Source organism: Corvus moneduloides, chromosome 5, assembly GCF_009650955.1.
Source record: "Corvus moneduloides isolate bCorMon1 chromosome 5, bCorMon1.pri, whole genome shotgun sequence".
NCBI classification, from domain to species: Eukaryota; Metazoa; Chordata; class Aves; order Passeriformes; family Corvidae; genus Corvus; species Corvus moneduloides.
Window position 1 is genome coordinate 17,132,494 of NC_045480.1, and position 12,809 is coordinate 17,145,302.

The 12,809-nt window shown below is 37.6% G+C and overlaps 1 protein-coding gene across 11 annotated transcripts in view; it reads right to left on the reverse strand.

Moving 5' to 3' along the window:
• Positions 1-12,809, reverse strand: part of KCNIP4 (potassium voltage-gated channel interacting protein 4) — a 401,922-nt gene that overhangs the window by 90,293 nt on the left and 298,820 nt on the right. Inside the window, exon 1 of one of the 11 annotated variants that reach the window (XM_032108706.1) lies at positions 8,251-8,689. The exons of 9 other annotated variants lie outside the window; for them this stretch is intronic. In XM_032108706.1, the coding sequence (XP_031964597.1) occupies positions 8,251-8,362 (112 nt within the window). In that variant the 5' untranslated portion in view covers positions 8,363-8,689. Of the gene's footprint in view, positions 1-8,250; positions 8,690-12,809 lie in introns of those variants that run through there. One more of the 11 variants, XM_032108711.1, reaches the window with a different exon arrangement.

Below are 12,809 nucleotides of genomic sequence, written 5' to 3' on the forward strand. Positions count from 1 at the left end.
AAGAAATCTAAAGTATTTACAGTACAAGAAGGATATAGATCAAACTGCTAGTACATAGGTTAAACATTATGGCTGCATTTTTCAGATATATTTAGGCTGAAACCAGCCCCTCTCTCACTATGACTGTCTGAAGAATCACAGCTTAGTAAGGAGTTCCCATTAGATCACTCAGAAGTATAAAACTCAGTTTTGAGCAAGGAATGCTACATTTCCTCTCCTCACACAGGAGTACATGCTCGAATATAACATGATTGACACATGACACATAGAAAATTAATTCTCTGAAATTCATGAGCCAAATTACTTTCCTAACTTTTCTACTTTATTTAAAAAAAAAATTTAAAACTGAGGCCCTCCTTACCTTCCGACTTATTCATTTGATGATTGACCACTAAGCAAACTAGACTCTTTTTGTCCTTTCTTTTCAACTATATTTTCTCAAATTTCTCTAATTCCACTCTTCTACTCCAAACCCAGCAGTTTTATCTGCAAGGAACAAGCCTCCTTTGGGAGCATCACGAAACACTGACTAAACTGTTGCACTTCATTTTGGTTTGACTCATTTTAGTGAACTTCGATCAATATTCTTCCTTCTAATTTATGAAAGCTGCGTTGTCTGAACAAGGATTTGTTTCGTATGACGTAACTTATTCTTTCTTGAGTGATTAATGGAAGACTAAAAATGTTCTCAAAATAAGGGTAGATATCTATCAGAAATAGTCAACATCTGTTTGTCTATATACATTTTCAAAAATTGGTCCAATGCACATTTGGAATATACCAATCTGTGGGGTATGCCCAGCCACTGCCCTGGAGGGATGTCTGCTGAGATAAGGAGATTGAGCAATCTCCCAGCAGGACTCCCTGGAAAGGCAACCACTTCTTGGGTCATGGCGAGGAAAGGCAGACCCACAGTCCTTTGGGAGACACTATGCAGATCATTCTGTAACCCATTGGTCTGTCCCAGACCCTCTGTAATCCATTGGTCCCCTACTGATCCCTTGTATCCCTATAAAGATCCCTCGGGCCCCTCAAGAGAGGGCTCCCGTCCCTGGCTCCCCCCTTCGCCGGAGGGGACCCACAATAAAGCTCCCTTCGTGTGGAACCAGCCACACGGGCCTTCTCGTCTCTCTCTCTGGTCTGGTTTGGCCTGGAGGCTGCCCTGCAGAGCTGAGCTGGAATCAGGAGCTGATATCACTAAAGAGCTGACAGCCTCTGCAAGGGCCCTCCTGCCAGCAGCTGAGAGGAAGACACCGGACCCCGGGAAGGCGATTCCTTTCGGGACCATCTCCCTGGACCGGTCATCTCTTCCTGGGTCACAGCCTCGGACCCCATCACCAGCTGTAATACCAATCTACTTAGAAGCAATTATAAAATAATCAATCTGAAAAATAGTCTACCATTTTAACACGAAAATATATATTATTCAGAAGAAGCATAATTTACTGACATTGATCAGTAATGGCTTTTTTAAAAAAGAAACATTAAAGGTGACCTATTTGTACCTATGTCAGGCCTTCCATTATATAGTTGTCATTATCTTGAGATATCATATCTGTTAAAGGTTACTTACTGTTAAAATTTGGTACACATGGTCTTCATTTTAGATTATTCCTCTTGCTGCACGAAATGTACACATATGCAAAAACACATGCAATCAATCTACTATTGGCCTATTTCTAAAAGTTCACAGAGTACAGAGTTTGAAAGGACATATTTCATTTCTATAAACAGAATGGTCTCATCTGTGCTTCTTCATGCTGCTCTATGAAGCAGTTATACAGATTAGACTGCAAAATGAGCTTTATGGCTGCTTTTGCAATTTTTCCCCAAGGTAATTCCATAAGTGTTTTTATTATGAGCTAAAATGCATACTAGACAATAAAATTGTAGCATAATGTCTCCAAATTATGTTATTATTTTTGCATGACATGGAATAGATGCAGCTGCTTTGTAAATTTCGATGTTTCAAATAGGTCTACACATAATCAGATACATAAATCCCTACAAAATCACTGAGTGTCTCCCATATCTGATTAAAAGGCCAAAGAATTCTGGTCAAAAAGTGCATCAAAAATGGAAAAAAATAATTTAAGATTTGAGAGACCAAAGGTGACTGCATTATTTCTTATCAGTACATTGTGATGGAGTTTTTTTCATTCGGTCATTCCATCATTGTGTATATTTAATCTTGTTCTATAAAATTTTAGGCAATGATCATTTATGTCTGCAAATATCTTATTCCAACAGTAAGGCCTTCTACATTCTCAGCCCTAAAGTACATTAGAGATTAGGCAAAGCTTTTCTCTCCACACCTATACTCAGATGACCAAGTGTAGGTATTTTTCAGAAGCATATTTTGTCATAACAAATTTTTGTCATCTTAAAATGAATTATTTTATCCAGAGCTACATTTTAAAAGCAGCCTGATCATGGAGCAGTGGCAGAGAGCACAGGGAAAATCCTTGATAAGGGCATTCTGTAGGAAGTTCCTGGTATCCATGCTCTGAGATGCAAGGGGGTTAGAAGCAGACTTTGTTGCAGGTATCAAATATATGTCATCTACATTTATTTTGGGTGTTTGTATCTATATTCTGGGAGAAAATACCTCCTTTCCTTTCAAAACACATGTGATTTTGTCCAGAAATGGCCAAGACATATCTGGATGAATAACCTCGAGATGGATACTCAGAATTCTTAAAGGAACTTCAAATGAAGTTGCTTCAAAAGCAACTCTATATTTGCAGAGATTAATACAAGGGCAAACTTCTCTACCTGCTTACAAATAGTCAATCTAAAATGACTATTAGTATGAATATTTTCTCAAAAAAATATCAAGACCAAAAGTAGAGGTTCTATTGATTGTGGGGAAGGCTTCTCCCAGAACAGTGCAGCCAAAAAGAGCTCTACCCAAGTTAGAAGGCAAATATACTGTATGATCCTGAACCAGAGACGATCTGTGAACTCCCATGTAAAGAGACAGGACATCCATTATCCTTACACAAATATTCCTGATAATATTTGTAGCATCTCTGAAATATTTCTCACCATTTTTCACACAGCATCTAAATTTTTAATTCAGACTGATATGGATCTAAAATGACCTATTCCTCAGTGATTCAGTTGATCTGGATGTTAAAATGCCCTGAAGAAGTCCATGGAAATGAGTTGATGAAAAGGTCTTCATAAACCAAAAGGCCCTTCCTCACAACTTTTACATAAATTGTCCCATTTTATTCCTATTTTGATAAAAAGCTTGATTTCCCTAATTTTGACATGAAAGAATGATTTTTGCTGTTCTCTACCAAGCACATTATTTTACACTTTTATCATATCATTAGGTCCAGGTAGAAAAACAGCTAAACTAAAAGGAAAGCAAAACAAAGTAAAAATTTCACTTTCAATATAATTATGTTAAGGTTAATCAAGACAGTGCTTTCCAAATATAATCATTCTCCCAAGCCTGGAGGAGCCTATTTTTTGAGGGTAGGTGTAGAGTAAATAGTACATCATCAACAACCCTGAGTCTGGTTATTAAGATGGTCACATCTTTCATGTTTCAGTAAGTTTCAGCCTGTCTTGTGTCCAACATAAGCCCACAGATATACATCTATATAAATGTGCATATTGAAATTCACATCTCAATTTTTACATCTATTTGGATCAAGGTTGGATTTAAAGCAGCAACTTAATGCAGTTTCACATCTGGTCTTCTAAAGTAACTCTTCTCTGCTGTGCAATCCTTAGATACTTCTATAGACTGACTCTCCTTTAGAGACCTTGAATCCAGAATGTCTGCCAAGGTTTACAAGGAGGGTGGGCAAAACAAACCAAAAGAAAACATGTAATACAGTTTGTTTGTCTCTGAGGAGGAGAAGTGTGCTACTGGAAAGACAGCATTTGAACCTTAACACCTTCCATCTATTCATATGCAGCAAACCAAGTCTATGTGCACAGGTGCTAATATACTTGATGGTGGGGGAATTATTCTCGTTTCAGGTGTGGCAGATGCACAAACAATCACAGGAGACCTAATAATGCTATATACCTTGATGCCATTAATTGGCACTGGAACATCAGCACCCATGAACAGAATTTTTTGGGGCAGGTAACAGATGCTTACTCAGAATACAGTAGTTCTGTCAACTCTGCATTGTATGGAGAAGAAGAAAAGACAAGCAGAAGGTGGTCATTCCACCACATGTTAACTGAACAGCTTACTGAGACCAGGTGTTATAAGCAGCTGCTGAGAAAAGGCAAGGGGAAAGGTACTGCTGCATGGCATATTTTTTGCCTTTCTGTTTACTGTAGAATTATGCTACATTGCACCCCATTTGGCAGAGAGAAGTTATGCAGGAGAGGGAGCAGCATAGGAGAGTCTGTTGGAAGCTGGACTTGTAGCACAGTTTCCAGTGGATGAAGAGGACATTCAAATTAGGATCATTCATGTCAGCCACATGCAGAGAAGGACAAAGTTCCCATGCTTTTTGGTGTTCTTTTTCTTACAGAATATGATGCAATACAGAATTTCTCAGCAGTATGTCTTACCCCATATCAGTCATTTTCTAAGGGTGAGAGTCATACTGCACTCCAGACAATATTTTAAACCTTACTGGTTTTGCTAAGCCCTAAGGGTAACTAACAACATGTTAACACAGATGGTTGCAGACAGACCTAATGCCTTCTCTGTGCTTTTAAGTATCTGAACTATGAGAGAGGCCACATTTTAGCAGTTTGTGTGACAGAACAGATAAATGCACTAACATAATTTTTGAACTAGAGGTGACTTCTGTCCATCCAGATTAGATTAGATTAGATAAAATATGAAAAAATAAAGATCTTTCTGTACCTGCATAGAGAAGATATATCCTAAGGCAGAAAACTACCTCTCTTAAAAACTACCTCTATTCACCCCCTTCATCAATTTCCAGATTCTAGATAAAGCAACAAATTACTTACTCACAAAGCTGACTTTGCACCCAAATATGTTTATTGATAACTGCAAGTGAACTGGTCTTTTGTTTGCATCACAGTAGGAGAAACTAAGGATCAAATATTCTTACCCAGCCTTGATAGCCTATTGAGTTGAAAGACATACAGACACCAGTGAGTCCTACTAACCAAAAGACATGGAGTTCATGGGACATTCACATGCCAAACATGACATTTATATCTGGATAAGCATTTGAAAGATAACAACAAGCTGTGGAGACTGTTAGAGATTAGTGTAAGGAAAAGGGAAGGAATAATGGAGTCTAAAATAGATTGCAACAATGGCCAATTCTATTCTCAAGTAAAAGAAAAACATTTCTGTAAGAGATGTTATATTGCAAGATACAGTCAGTGCATGATGTAGGAAAAGACATAGAGTTTTTCCTTTCAAAGACTGATTTATGCAGTTCCCTAATATTTAAAAAGTTGCTCACACGTGTTTACATAATCTCTCTCCATAGCTACTACTTGACAGCTGTTCTGGATACAGAAATGCAAAGTGAATCCTTCATTTTGCCATCTCTCCCCTCCAAGTTTCTGGTGGATGAATTCCCTCTAAGCCTGGCCCTGTTGCTTTACTGTTCTGCTCCATTGCTTCAGTTTGATCTCCTCTCCTCTCCTCCCCTTCCAGCCTGAGTAACAAAACAAAAGCTTTGGAGTGAAGCTGCCAGGCAGAAAAAGCTCCAGGCAAGGAAGCTGGAGGGAAGATAATGGTCAGTGTCAAACCACTTTCAAAGTGATGGAAGGAGAGGGAAAGGGGAGTTTCAATCTCTCCTAGTAAAAGTTGTATTGATTCAATTCTGTCCTTTTAACTGAAATAGCTTGCTGGCTCCACTGAACCAGCTTTATCTTCATTCTGGTCTCTTTTCTGCTTATTGGAAAGTGGAGAATGGATGAAGCAGAATAACATAGTCCCTAGTATGGGACACAGGGTAAAATCAGGTTTCTCTCTGTCCTGCCAGTTGTTGAACACTGTAATAATATAGGTTAGACTTGATGATGTCAAAAGTCTTTTCCAACCTAGTTAATTCTGTGAATCAGTTTATTCAGTAAAACTAAGCAGATTGACTGGATTCTCCTGTTTTCTCATGAAGATGAGGGCAAGTCAGGCTCTTCTTCACCATAGCTGCACTAAAATCAGCGGAACTGTAGCAAGTTAGCAGCTAAGGATTTGTCCTTTATCTGTCTTCTCTGCCCTGTATTAGCAACCATCAGACACGCTGTCCTTTCTTTCAGGGATATTTGCAGTATATGTCAATATATCAGGGATGTTAAGACAGGCATGTTAAGGCATCAGAAAGCCTAACTATGGGAACAGATTTGTTTCAGCATATGACCCATGACCTGCCTGCATGTGGTAGATGGGCAGGACTCATTGCTCATTTTGGTTTCCAGATCAACACTGGCATTTTAAATGTGCTCCTCCTTGCATATGAACAGAAAACCTGTCCTTGCATTCAGCAGGTGAACAACAAATCACTAGTTCTGAATACACTATAAAATATTCCTTAAGCATTTGGTGCAGAATTCTCGTTTAATGAAATACCCAAACATGGAAGAGTTGGTTAGCACAGATCAGCCCCAGGAGAACTGGAAATCCCCCAAGTTACTGGAATTACTCACACTGCAGTTATAAATATATCAACTGTACCTTACAAAGTTTAATCTTTTTACATTTAGGGGTTGGTTTATGTTGCTAGGTACTTTTGAGTGAAATTAGCATGTGAGGAAATGCCATGACACTAATGGGTGCATTAAAACAAAAAGCTGTACTTCAATCGATAGATCATCTTGAACTTATTATTATTATTAAAATCAGTGTAATTTGTACCAGGAGAATTTTTTTTTTTAAGTGATTTAATAGAGTTGAAATCATATAAAACCTTTCCCCACAAACATAACGGCAATACCAGTGAGGAATCAGGAAAAGGATCTTACTCCACATATACTAAAAAAAGCCAATTGCATTTCAATCTTTTTTTCCTATTTGTTACCATATGTAATAAAGCTGAAGTTAATCCATAACCATGATGATTTTTTTACATGTCACAAATGTTACACATCCAGAGTATTAAAAAAACCTAAAAGTGAGCACTGCTATGAGGGGTAAATTACCCATTGTTTAGAATTGAAAAAGTAATTCCATAACCAATACATTATATAGTAACAAAGCAAAGATATATTCTTACCACATACAGTTTGAAGGATTTAAAATTTTATTTGATTATTGATTTATTTCAATAGTTCAGTAACTATATAAGTGCTGTGTTAAAGATTTCAAATTTTATCAGCATTGAACAATTTTATGAGGTTATTATTTGAATCTACATCCAGCAAAGATCCTATTCTATGATGAAAAGTTAATGTTCCAGAAAACTGGAGTGCTCCCCTTGGCTGTGTGATTCTGACTGAAAGCAGTTACCCAGCAAAAAGGATTGGTTTGGACTCACATGAGCAAACATAATGACAAAAGCAAGAATTTTTTAGCAAGGTCTTCAGTGACTTAATAGACATTTTGTGAAAAACTTGAAAAGTTGACAGCAAAAAAATTTCATTAATAACTGACCTGAAATAGCTCATTTCTATAAAATGTGAAAAAAAACCCCTCCCTTTGTATAGAAACAAAAGTTCTAATAAATTGATGTGAAGCCCTCTTTGGGAGTAGATGAAATGGTTAGACCCATATAGTAGAGTGCAGACAAGATTCTGAGCAAGCAACATTAATTTTAAAATATATTCATGATATATATTTAAAATACACACATTTAATGTTGACATCTATGCCTTTTTTTGAAAGGTGTAGAGCAGGCTTCACCCTAAAGCTCACCCTGTAATAACAGTGTATTGCATTTATCTATGAAACAGATTTTTAAAACACAGATACAGAACAAGACTCTAATTGCATCACAAATCAGAAGAGCAAAGCATTTTGTAAACATGAACTGAACTAAAATCTATCAAGTTCAGTAGCACTGAACAGCTTTTAAAGGCAACTGACAGGTGTTATGCTCACTATTTAAGGTTTTTTTTAATAAACATCCTCTCACAGACAGTTGTAAATTAATTGTAAAATAAAAATCTTATGCTAGCATCTACTTCTGTTTTCAATAACAAAGTAAAAGCAACAGAAGCAAACCAGGATTTTTATTCTGTTACTTTCACTTTTTTCGTTTCACAGCTGCTATAGCTGATGCTCTCTATTTTAGCAGATCAGACACCAAACCTACAAACAGCACAAACTGTAAGTGACCACTTTACCTTCTGAAAAATCAATCAGTCCCAGCAAATGTAGCAGCTTCAGAGATGCAAATATAATCACAACAATACCCACTGTTTGTAGTCCCTCTGACTCCCACTCGAGAGTCAACATTCTTCCAAAAGGCAAATCATTCCAGTCTTCACACCGGTTTGCAATCAGAGGGAAATTAGAGGATTTTACCAAGAGTTCGCTTTGAAGAAAGTTGCAGTGGTGTAAAGCAGCACTATACCAAGCCGTGGCAGCTCACCAGCCACTCTAGCTGAGATAAAATGTTAGATAAAGCCCTGTATCTCATGCTTCTCTAAGCATTTGATTTCATCAGTAGCGAGTCCTCTTAGAAGGCTGAGGTGGACCACGAACCTCTGGGTATGACATTGTATCCGTCGAGCAGCGTTACTTAGAGCTGCTGGAGGAACATCTGTGTCAGAGCAGGGACTTGGCTGTGTCAGTGCCAAGAAGAAAAGCTCTCTGGAAACTTGCACTAGGTAGCACGCTGCTATCAGCACTCAGTACTCCAGCACTGCCAGGCACAGGCACTGCAATTCTCCCCAGCCTCACAGCCTTTCCCCAGCTTCTCTTAGCACAATTTTTGTTAAGTTTGAGAAACGACAGTTTGCTAAAGACAGACATCTGTTTTCACATGCTAAATGCTGCATGTCAGAAAACTACCATCCTCTGCATTAGAAAGAACAATGTTCAGAGAAACGCTTCCTATTCCTCTTCTTAAGCATCACCAGAGTCTAATTAGAATCTTCACTGAAAGTGAGAATACAAATTAAAGAAATACACATCAGCATGATCAGTGCCTCCAGCTAGCAAAATACAGTGCTGTCAAGGAGATATGCACTGCCCAAACCCCTGACCTGCAGCCAGGAAGAATTTATTCTTTATTGATTAAGAAACAAACCAGTGCTTTTCTGCCTCAGGACATGAACCTAGAAGTGCTGAACCCCAAACTCTGATATACATGAATGGGTGTTAGACATTTTTCACAGCTCCTGGGAAGATCTTGTCCAGGCTACACATCAGTGAAAAAGGAATCCCAGCTGATTTATTACACAATCTGTATAAAACTAATTGTCCTGAGTTTATTAATGTGATTACCAAGAGGATACCCAGTGCAAAGAATACACTCTGAAGAATCTTTATGCAGCACATGCATAAACAATACAAGGTTATGCCTAAATTCTTACCCTTGTGCCCATCCCAATAATTTAAATAAATCTTGTCCACTGGTATACAAGGCACAAGAATAAAGAGAAGGAAAGCCTCAGAAAAAAATAATTTTAGACACCCTTATTATTAAAAGCATATGTTCTAGCACTATAAAGAATTACATAAATTATGTCCAGTATCAACCACTCAGGTTGCTAAACTCTTTCAACTAGAAAAGAATCTTGCTAACTATCAAGAAGCTCAGATACTTCTATTTTTGTTCAGAAATTCATTATAATTTTAAATTACCATAATAAAAGTTGTAACATTAGTAATCTATTGTTTATGGGCTACCAAGCAGGGAAAGAAAAATGTAGTCTACAATTTACTATGACCTTTTTTTTTTTGTTTTTCTTTGAAGTCTGTAAGCATTGAATTACATTATAGGCAGAACTCTAGAATCTACATATTTTTATTTATTCAAAAATGCATGTAATTCAGTTAATTTTAGGTTATATCTAGTCAATATATAAGCAAGAATATTCTTTGATTTTACACTTCTGGGTATTTAATAGTAGAATGTCATGAATTCTCTATTATTTATATATGCTCTCCATCTGAGTGTCAGTTCACTTTCCCATTACCCTGTAAAGCTAAAACAGTGTCTAAGAGGAAAGCACAGTAAAAGCAAATCAAACCAAATACACTATCCCACATTTGCACCTTCCAAATATGTCATTATTTTTACCTCATATTCTACATTTTCCTGTTAAGTCCTTCTCCTTTTAATAGAAAAGTAACATTCTGTTTCCTCTTTACAATTTCTAGCTATTCCATATCACCTTCTCCTTTTAAGACTCTGACATGTTCGTCTTGACCTCATTCTGATCTCTGGCTTCTATTTTTTCCTTGAGGTTATTCCTACTTAGGCTTTTCTTTTTCTCAAATTTGTGTTCTTTTTCTTAAATGACGAAGCATGAACAAATGTTTACAGTATTTCAGAAACAATAATCCTAATATAATGTCCCACTCATACTATATCAGTTAAAGAGGCCTTATTTAGTGTTAATAAATAGTCTCAGGGAAATTATTAAAATGGAGAAATCTGTCAGTCCACATTCTCCTTTCATGCAGGAGGTTCAGGCCACCTTGTGTTCTTAAGCTTCCCACTCTTGGGAACAGAGGCCCTTCTACTCCACCACTGAATGTGCCAACCCACGTGCACAAAGTCACCCAGCAAGAAGTGGTCCCAGACACAGCTAAGGTTTTGTTTTCTGCTTTCATACAAGAAGAAAGGCTTGGATATTTTAAAAAAATGACACGGAGAAAGATTATTAATTTGATGAGTTTTAGGGGCCAATTCTACCGGCACAGCAAATGAGTTACAGAAGAATTTTTAAACAGAAGAAAACATAAGCTGAGAACATCCACCTGAATCAATGTAACTGATTACTGACTTCAGAGAATACATCCTTAAAAAAAGAAATAGACCTTTCCTGTTGTTTCTCAGGATAGTTCTCTAAGTTAGGGGAACCATACATTGAATTTGTGAATCTCCAAGCCTTAACCCTAGAAAGCAAAGCAGCAAGGATAAGAAACTATGTGGAAAGGAGAAGGAAGTGATATATGAAATCTTTCCTGCAATATGCCATGCAACAGATTAAAACAACAATGTTACTTAGAGATGTGAGTTGTTCTGGAAGAAGTTCAATTAAAAAAATTTTACACCCCAAAACATTAGAAAATTAAATCAATCTTGAAGAAGGAGATAATAAAATTCTGCTATATGTAGGGCAACTCTTTGTATTCTGATCCTTCTAAATTCAAAATCCATTGTAATTTCTCTCACACATTTCGCATTTTGTTCAATTATTTAAAAACAAATATTTATGTGTCACATTCTTACAGGGTGCCTGTATTGACAGTACAAATAAATTTTAAAAGTTGTTCAAAGGAATTTTTCAATAATGTAACCCTCCAGGATACAAAAGGAAACACCATTTTTACATAAAACTGAAAAAAACTGAAACCAGGGGATGACATCTTGTAATATCCAAGCATTGTTCTGGCTTGTTCTCTTTCCCTAAATCCAGCTTTCATTTTTGACTTTTCAACGCATTCTGGTGGTGATTGAGCAATATATTTAAGTTTGCACAACCTTCCCTGTGATTCTTCACCAGGTTGCATGAAGGAAAAAAGAAAGTACTAGAATTCGTTATGAAGCTGTCCCATCTAAACATTGCATCTTCCACTGGCCTTCAATTCTTCTCCCTTAAGATTTGAAGCAGACAAGGAAGGAGAGGCAGTGGGGTTGCTGTGTATGTCAGGGAGGGTTTTGATTATCTAGAGTTTAATGATGGCAACAATAGGGTTGAGTGTTTATGGGTGAGAATCAGGGGAAAGGCCAAGAGGGCAGATGTCATGGTGGGAGTCTGTTACAGACCACCCAGTCAGGATGAAGAGGCACAAAAATGTTCTATAAGCAGCTGGGAGAAGTATTGTGATTGCTAGTCCTTGTTCTCATGGGGGACTTTAACTTGTCAAATGTCTTCTGGAAATATAACACAGCAGAGAGCAGGCAGTCTAGAAGGTTCCTGGTGTGTGGGAGATAACTTCCTGACACAGCTGATGAGCAAGCTGATGAGGGGAGATGTCCCACTGGTCCTGCTGAGTGTCAGCTGGTGGGTAATGGGGTGCTTGCAGGCCATCTTGGGCACAGCAATCATGAAATGGGAGTTTTCAATTCTCAGAAAACTCTGGAGGGGGGTGATCAGAAAGGCCACCTTGGACATCTGGACAGACACTGGCTTGATAAGGTTGAGAGAGTCCTGTCAGAGACAGTCCTAAAGGGCAAAGGAGACCAGGGAGGCTGAAGTGCTCTAGGGAGGCAATATTACAGTTACAGGAGTAGGCTGTTCTCCATGTGCTAAAAGATGTGCCAGAGGGGAAGATTGGCCTGATTGAGCAGAGAGCTTCAGCTGGAACTCAGGACCTCTGCATAAAAACAAGAACAAATATTTCTCTCCTAAGTAGAGTCAAGAGGAATCTGTGCTGAAGTGTGGTAGGAGATATATCTTACCTGAAGGCACAGATTCCAAGTGAGTTTTGAACTGGACAGATGAGATATGCCTAAATTAGTGGCACCTACAAGAATGATCTGGTTCTGGAGTCCTAAAATTTTTCTACAAACAATCCCTACCAATTACTGGCTACTCTAACCATTGTAAATAGAATCATTTATGTGTGGAATACAAATAATATAAAAAGGACACCTAAAATAGGACAGTGTATTATGCACTAAGTACATTTTGTAACTGATTGATGCATGCTTGTAGAATACCAACAATTTTCCCTTACTTCTTGAAAGAAAAAAACACTCAGAAATATTATTTATAAAGCTTAG